This window comes from Dendrobium catenatum, unplaced genomic scaffold (assembly GCF_001605985.2).
Source record: "Dendrobium catenatum unplaced genomic scaffold, ASM160598v2 fragScaff_scaffold_361, whole genome shotgun sequence".
NCBI lineage: Eukaryota > Viridiplantae > Streptophyta > Magnoliopsida > Asparagales > Orchidaceae > Dendrobium > Dendrobium catenatum.
The window spans coordinates 988550-997451 of NW_021318823.1; the positions used below are offsets into that span (position 1 = coordinate 988550).

General features: G+C 34.8%; 1 protein-coding gene across 1 annotated transcript; it reads left to right on the forward strand.

Annotated features, from left to right (window-relative positions):
• The first annotated feature begins 4297 nt into the window (after positions 1–4297).
• On the forward strand, positions 4298–5485 carry LOC110112033 (regulator of telomere elongation helicase 1 homolog). Its single transcript, XM_020844106.2, has 6 exons — positions 4298–4458; positions 4553–4707; positions 4785–4876; positions 4955–5062; positions 5195–5263; positions 5420–5485. Exons 1-6 carry the CDS (start codon positions 4367–4369, stop codon positions 5483–5485), a joined length of 582 nt encoding a protein of 193 aa, XP_020699765.2. The 5' UTR covers positions 4298–4366.
• The last annotated feature ends 3417 nt before the right edge of the window (positions 5486–8902 follow it).

Below are 8902 nucleotides of genomic sequence, written 5' to 3' on the forward strand. Positions count from 1 at the left end.
TAAAGGTTTGCCTCTCTTAAGCCACTTTTTGATTGAAAATTATTCATTATGTATCTTATAACTAGCCAACAAGCAAAGCCTCCAAATCTTAGTTCACTTTCATAAAATTCATAGATAACTTGCATGCATATCATGTTCCTTAGGATAGAGTTTTTTTATAGGCATGAATTATAATATGCTTAGGTTTCATATTATTACACTAAGAAGTTTTTGTTTTGACCCATATGAGATTGTAAGATAAGTTGAGAGCTTTGATTGCATATAACTAGACCATAACATTCCCTTCCTTTTCATAAGCATTCTTTATATGCTAAAGATTATAAGCCCTTCATCTTTCCAGTCTTTTCTTAGAATTTGTCTTTATAGGATTCCTAATTTTCTTTCCTTAGTTGGAGATCACTAGGCTAGGGCTAGTTCTAGATGATGTAATTCATAGTTGTTAATATAGCGTCTCATGGTTGGGTTGACTTACTTTATAGCCAAGTAGTTTCAGGCTTGATAGTTTGGGATGATGGCCCTATGTAGTCCTAAGGTTTTTGTAATATTTTCCTTGACTCTACATCTATTTTTCACCTTCTTGAGCCAATTGTACTCTTTTTTAAGTCTTTGGTGATTCAAAGATCACTATTCCTATGGGCTTTCTATGTTGAGAGACAACTGTCTCACTTGGTTACTATGATTCACTCTTTGCATTAAGGATTACACCATCTCAAAGTATAAAGTGTCTTATTAGGATGACAAATATTTGAATCATAGTATTCTTTTGATGTTAACCCTGACAAACAAAGACATATATATGCTTCATTTATTCTAGACGTTATCTTAAAAGTTTCCTTGAGTGTGATTAATTCTTGGGAGCCTAATCCTTTTGGGAGATTGATCAACACAAATTCTATCATGACCCGGCCGGCTAGACCGAAATAACAAGGCGGGAATTGTTAGTCGTACGGAAAACACATAACATAAATCATAACCATTTCATTGACTGTTATAACAGAATATAAACTTCTTCATAATTCATACATAAAAAGAAAGAGCCACTAAAACATCAAATTGAAAGTGTTCCAAAAAGTTTCTTCTAAACCACAGCAACTAAAAACATCAACATAAACTTCAACATGCTCCTTAATTATAATCCATTAACTTGATTTACATAATAGAAAATATAAAACCTTTCTTTCTGAGGTCCTTTATGACGGTAGGTGTACTGTTGTCTCATTGCCATCACTTTCCAGATGATTCTCTTGAAAAAGATTCCCAGAAGTAGGGGTGAGCTTACTCGCTCAACAGTCAATTCATATTTCTCATAAAAATTTACATAAAACCAAAATAAAGCATCTTTTTTATAAGAAAAGTTTAAACAACAGTCAACATTTCATAAGTTCATAACATTACTTATAAGAAACATTTTTATAAATTTTCCTCAATCATAAACCTTTTATTTATTCTTTCCTTTAACATAAACTTTCATTTGTTTAGAAAACATACATAAATCACATTATGCGTAATGTTTATTATATCACCCGCCTCAGAAGTGCCCATTGAGTTTGTACTGATCAGGTACACATTTTTATATTATTTGGCCATTCCTTTACCATTGGCTCTAATGAGACTCCTTTACCATTTGACTCTGTTGAGCCTCATTTATCATTTGGGCACTCCACATCAACATGCACAGTTTCATATTAATTTTTCAGTCAATCATATGCTTAAAGAAAAACAATCATATTTCATAAGTCATATGCAAAACATGAAAAACCATGAATAACTTGTAGTTTACTAATCTATTTCAATATAAAGAATATTATACTAACAAGCTATTTGAAAGATAGAATTCATAAATCATTTGAACGTTAAAACCTTAAACATTTGAAATTACATGAAAAAAAGAAGACCAAACAACACATGAAATTTTTATGATAATATGAGTACCTACCTTAATCCAAGTACAACACTTCCTTAAAGTGTCGCTTTGACACACTTCGTTCACCTTAAAGATCACAACCTAATAGTCACATAAAAAGACATGTCACAAATAAATCTTCCTTAAGTTTTAATCAAATTTCTAATTGTCTAAACTTTTCATTTTTCATTAATTGTTCCTTACAACACTTAATAAAATTTATATTATTTAATCTTAATTTTCGGATTTATTAAAATTCTTAATTTTTGAAAACCCTAAATCCTCAATTTCTTCAAATTAAGTCGCCAAAAATTGTTCCTAAACATATTTTGATAATTAACTTATTCATTTTCGGATTTAATTAATTAGAAAATTATGAAAAATAAAATATTTTACAAAAACTTAAAATTTTGCTTTAGGAACACTACTAGGACCCATATAAATCACTTTTGTAAAAGCACCTTAAGGAATTTCAATTTTAGGTAAAAGCCCTAATTTTTTGATTTTAAAAAATTGTTAAAGAAAACTTCGTTTCTGTGGTTAAATCATTCCCCTAAATCTTCTCTATCGATTTCGTAAAGAAATTTGGAAAAAAAATCACATTTTTGGAAAAACCCTAGATTTTTTTTCCTTTCCAAATATCATGAGATTGAGAGGGATTCGCTTCAAATAAAACATACCTTTGTATTCCCCTTGTCGTCCTCTTCGATTTCTACTAATTTCCTCGCCGGAAAAATTTCTTCGGAGCCGTGCCCGTTGCTTGCACGTCGCCCCTAGCCGTCCGGTCCTCTAGGTTTCAGTTTGGCCGAAACATGCGAATGAATGGGGGAGGAGGCTCGGTTTTTCTTATTTAGGGAAATAGGAAAATCTAAAAAACCACGATACCCTCCCTTAAACAATTCCGGCTTTAATGACGATTAGGGGTTGTTTGGGTATTTTTAGGCTTCTAAAATTTCTATCTCTCAAAATACACAAAATTTACTATAGGTTCTATATACCAAATCGATCAGAATTTTGCGTAGAAATTTATAAAATTACTTCCGTCGAATTCCGTTAACTTCAAAATTTTCACTTAAATCTCTTCGCGACGCTTCGAAATGCGTGCGATTCCTACGATCATCCTAATTTTGGGTTTTACAAATTCTGTACTTGACTTTGATGTTATGACTTATTTTGAGTATTTTATATAGCTTGAGATAAGATTTATTGGTCTCCCCCCACTAGATCTATTCCCTTATCTTTTTTTTTTTTGAGAAATTTTCTATGTGAGAAGAACAACCTTATATTATCATCCTTTTTTCTCACAGCAAATGTGTTTTGGTGTAGAATAATGAATCAAACATTTAAAAGTTAAATTATTTGAAATTTAGAATAAAATTTGTGTTTATGATATTTAATTTAATGGATGTGATATTAACAATTGCTATCCAATGTTATTGCAAGATTAAGTTATGCTTAGGTGTGATATTGTGAAGTATCTTGGAGCTATTATATAAAAGAACTGAGGTATTGCTGATGATATAATGTATAGAGTTAGTGCTAGGTGATTAAAATGAAGAAGTTGCGTAGGAGTATTATACTAAAATAGGATGTCTTGTATGCTTGAAGATAAATATTATAAAGTTATAATGAGGCTCATGATGTTTAATGTATTTGTGCAGTAAAAAACATTCATTCATAGCTAAATTAAACTCATATTGAAACTAAACTATTAAAATAGATGTATGACAATTTTAGGAATCATAAATTAATGAATGATTATATGAAAGGAATAGTTAAAATGTCATTTATTGAAGATAAAATAAATAAAAGAAATCTATGTGGCTTGATTACAATGATCGTTAGAAAATGCATTGTCACATGAGTAGATAAAATTACTGCAGGAGGTATAGGGGGATTAAGAAAGAGGAGTGGATATACAATAAAATGGATGAAAAAAAGATCAAAATGATTTGTAAAAAATAAGTTGAACACTATGGGCTCAACAAGAATAGATGGAAAATGAAAATTCATAAGGCTGACTCTATTTAGTTTGGATAAGGCTAATGATGATAATCTTGTTCACCTACATTAGGAGTTATCCATGCTTCCACTGTGCATGCAAAAATTTAGATTATAAGCAGCAAGTATTATTGCATTTTTCGGGCTACTGCAATTTTCATACCCTTAGTGGGGGTACCAATTTTGTTCAGCATGCTTCCTTGGGCATTGACCTAATATAAACACAAATGGCTGTTATACAATTAAGTAGTGGATCTGAAAATAACCTGGGTATGTCTGGAGCCACAATCTTCACCTTCTTAACAAACAGTTCAACATGATTGTTTTGTTCAAAAGATGTGAGTTGCAGTAAAAAGGTGGAGTGTGAGAGGGATGTTTCTACTGGTTTATGTTAGCAGTTCCATTCTTGCAGGTAAACTTTCTAGGTCACTTAGCTGGTGGTGTTTCAACCCAGGACTCGCAATGAAAGAATTTGTGAAACTTGGTGTGCTCTCAATTATATTGACATCCGGAACATTATCTCCCCTTGAATCATGTGCCCAGGAAATGAACTTGTACGTTAAAAATGTCTTTATTGCATTCTTTGATTTTTTTCCCCTTTAAAACCTTTTTTTGCTGATATATGTTTTTTTTTCTCTTTATATAAAGGGAATTTCCAGTGAGGTTGGAGAACCCTCATGTTGTGTCATCTGATCAGGTCTGGGTGGGAGTTGTACCTAGTGGTCCCTCTGGTTATTCGCTTAATTCCTCCTATCGCACTCGTGATTCTCTTGAGTATAAGCAGGAACTGGGCAACACCATTGGTATACATTAGATAACTAGCATGTTTGTAGAAATTTAGTTAAAATTCTGCTCTGATGTTCCTTTTGTGACGCTGCAGTGAATTTATCTAAAATTGTGCCTGCTGGATTACTTGTCTTCTTTCCATCTTACTATCTTATGGATCGATGCATTGAATGTTGGAAGAGTATGGTGAGGAAATTATCATGTTTATGATTGATTTAATCTTTTCTTGCACTGGTGTATTTATGAAAGAATTTAGATCTACAGAGTCATGCAAGGTCGAGTGATTGCATTACAATATGGGAAAGAATCTGCAAAAATAAACAGCCTGTTATAGAACCCAAGCAGTCGGCACTTTTCCCAAATGCAGTCGAGGTGACACTTTAACTTAATGATATTTACGTCTCTGCCACTTTTACTGTGGTCCCACCACAGCTACGTATTATCTCAAACTTTCCTCTCTCCTAAATGACCTTTTTCTAATTTATTGTTTCCCTCTTCTTTCAGGATTTTGAGGCTAAACTGCATGATAGGACTACTTCGGGGGCAATTTTTTTTGCAGTTTGTCGTGGCAAAGTAAGTTTATTATTGAACATTATTTATCATCAATTTTTTTGTAAAATATTTGCATTTTGCTCCTCCAATTTTTACCTTTCTTTTCTCTCTGAACCACAGTTTGATATGCTGTTGAGTAAATTGCTATCTTAAATGGTAATGTCAAATTATTGTCAGGCCTCTTCTAATACTCATGAATCCTTGGACAACACATGGTCTACTTGCATTTTAACCCTATTCTGAAGGCAAATTAATTGAGAAAATGATCAAAATAGCCTCTTAACTCTTTATGAAAGACAAAAATGATCCCCAATTATATTAAAATACCATTTTGAGCCCTCAAGTCTTTAAAGCGGAATCAAAATAGTCGTCTGGTGGGACTTTTTTTTTTCTTTTTTAAAGAATTGAGAGACCAAAATGATCATTTAATATAGTTGGAGATTATTTTAATTATTGATAAAGAGTCAATGAATTATTTTGATTCTGTTAGTTGGAATGAGTGTAAGTTTTTTGTAGCCATCAGATGTGAGAGAACTAGATTTGATCTACAAGAATTTGACTATGTGATCGTAAGTAGCTTAGGCATGCTCTGATAATTATTAAGTATTATGGCCATACTTAGCACTAATACAATTCCAACTCAACGTGAGGGTTTATTGTTTACATCTAAAGTTGGCTTTTGTGATGTTACCTCCGAGTAGTTATTGCCATGGAAATTCTATTGATTACTATTCATGGAAGATTTTTGTCATGATTGTTTAGACAATGGGACAAACTTAAATTGTCTGATTCTCTATCCATAGCTCGAAATTCTATACCAGAGCATTATAGTGTGGCTCTAGCATTGTCTTGATTTTCTTGTTTAATTGGACTATGTCGAAATAGGCTAATGTTTTTGTCCCTGTGCTGAAACACAGCTTAGGCCTATAAGCCTGCCAGCAATCCTTATATGTTCAAGCCTAAATAAGAATTCTACTAGGGATTGCTTTTATAGGTCTACTGAACCCAATTAAATGTGGAATACATTAATTAAACCTAATATTTGAGTTTAGAATCACAATCATTAAAACATTATGGTTGAACCCGTAAAAAAAAGACAGCAAGATATAAACAATGTTGCTGTACCAAACCATCCAGTTTGAAGTAAACCTAATGTAGAACTAAATGTATGAGAAATTATGGAATGTTAAAGTTACACGCCTTTTGAATTAGAGCAATAATAATTACGTTGGCTTCTAGTGATTTAACAAATATTAAAACAATAGAGAGATGATTAAAGTTTAGACCAAACTATATGTAAGCGTTAGAATCATGAATAATCAATTACAATCAAGAATAGCATAGCATGAGGGATTTTCAAAGGAAATCCTTGAATTAAAAATAAGATTAGGCACTATTCGGATCCTCCTCACTCACACTCTTGATGTCGGCTAAACGGAGATAGGTTGCACAATCTTTATGATGCCACAAATTAAAGAGAGGACTTAGAAAAGCAAGAGATTTGGAGGAGACATTCACCTTGATCAATATTTAGAAACGATCTGCCACTGGACGGAAACGAGTTGTTCGTCGATAGTGGCGGCGAGGGTGAAAATGATCCTCTCAACGGATTATTCTACGGTTTGATCAATCTCTAGGTTGATGTTGAGGAACGGAGACTTGAGTATGTCCACTTGCCCTTGATCGATGTAAATAAATCCGTGATCAAGCTTTGGATTTGTCATACATGTGGTAACAGCGGATTTTAATGTAATAGCGCTTCTGGACAACAAATGACCTATTTCTGGAGGGCTGGACAGCTAGGGTGAGGCAGGAAACTCTTGGACAACAAAGAGTAGTATTCCGGTGAGCAGGACATCAAAGTATTCCTGCTGAAACTTCTGGACAATGGGAGGAAATCTTCAAGCAAAGTTCTGGACAACAATTTGTTTATTGCAGAAATCTGGATAGCAAACTCCGGTGAAGTAGGATTAATTAGGGAGGGAGAGGGAGAGGGAGAGGGATAGGGAAATAAGGATCAGATTTTGGGGGAAAAGGAGGGAGGGATTTAATTGTAGGTTTGAATTTGAATTAGGAGCATTAAATGAAAGCAATTAAGGGAGGGGAGAGGGTAGGCCTGCGAGCAAGGGTTGGGGAGGTGATGTGGGAGGATTTAAGGAGGTTCCAAACTTGAATTAATAAGGAAGGAAATGACAAATCATGAGAGATCTCTAATGAGATTTGATTGTGAAGATAAAAGAAAGTTTCTTAACATAACTCGTCATATTTTAAGAAAAGATTTCAAATTCAAATTAATTTAAATTTGAATTTAGAAACTTTCCTAATTTAAGATGGGCTGAATAAGGAAGGCTTTGAATACCCAATTTGAATTTTTGGAGGCAAAGGAGAGGGAGGTGGCCGGTGGTTAGGAGATTGGAATGGGGCCTATGGTTGGCCGACGACTAAAGAGGGGGAAGAAGACTAGGGGCAGCGGTTAGGGGAGCGATGGTGGGATTTGGCCGGCGGTTAGGGAGGGGAGGGAAGCCTGAAGGCCGGCGGCTATGGTGGGGAAGGGAATGCTTAGAACTGGCGGTTAGGGGAGGGTCTTGGAGTTCTTGGTCGGCGTCTATGGAGGGTAGTTGGGCGGCGGTTGGGAGAAGGATGAGAAATAAGGGTAACCACGAGCTCGTATGCTTCGTGTGGTTGGTGGGTGATCCATTTCCCTCACCTAGGGTTCTCACCAAAGCTCTCTCTCAAAACACATAAGAGAATTACTGAAATTTTCATAATATTCTTCATTAATGATGCGAGCAAAAATTAGGAAAAATCATAATTTTTGCAAGCAAAAATAAAAATCTTCCTAGGACAATAAGAAGGATACAAAGACACTCTTGAAATAGCAAAAGCAACAACTTTATAACATATAAAAAGGACACTTACAACTTTTGACGCTTACAAACACAAACCTAAACTTGCTTTCTTGGATTGAGAAGAAGGATACAAGTGGAAGGGAACTTGCGGAGAGATGAAAGAGATAAGAAGCTGAGATGGAGGAGCAGAAGCTCGCAAGTTTTCCTAGAAGAAGAGAGGAATGGAATAAGCTCGCAAGCTTTTCCAAGAAGAAACCCGCAGGTTTAGCTCCAAAAATTAGTTACATAACATCCTTTTATTCATACAAAAGACCTTTTATTTATAGAGGAAAGGGGGCATCCAAACAGCCATCAACCTCCAACCAAACCAATCAGGTAAGGTAAGATAGAAAGCCACAATTCATTCCAAAACAACAGCCAAAAAGGCAGCACAGGAACTGGGTAAAACAACCAGGGAAGCAGCCAAAAAGGCAGCACATGAACCGGGTAAAGCAGCCACGGGAAAGCAGCCAAGGAAGAAACCAAAAAGGCAGCACATGAACCGGATAAAAGAAGCCACGGGAAAGCAACCAGGGAAGAAACCAAAAAGGCAGCGCAAGAACCAGAACCAGAATCTAGCAAAGGGAGAAGGACAACCATGGAAAACAACACCAGTAAGAAAAATGAAAAGACACGAAGGGAGGGGAAAAGACAAGGTTCCAACTCCACATAATGAGCTTTCAAGTGCAATAATTCCACCAAATAATGAGTTAAAATATCAGCTCAAGCAATAATGAGCTAGAACCAAGTAGATCCCAAATTTTCAGCTGGT

Excerpts from the sequence above, each read along its gene's own strand:
- LOC110112033 (XM_020844106.2), top strand. The coding sequence starts at position 4,367 with ATGAAAGAATTTGTGAAACTTGGTGTGCTCTCAATTATATTGACATCC. Across the intron at positions 4,459-4,552 it reads TGTGCCCAGGAAATGAACTT|GGAATTTCCAGTGAGGTTGG; the intron begins GTACGTTAAAAA and ends CTTTATATAAAG. Across the intron at positions 4,877-4,954 it reads TTGAATGTTGGAAGAGTATG|AGTCATGCAAGGTCGAGTGA; the intron begins GTGAGGAAATTA and ends TTAGATCTACAG.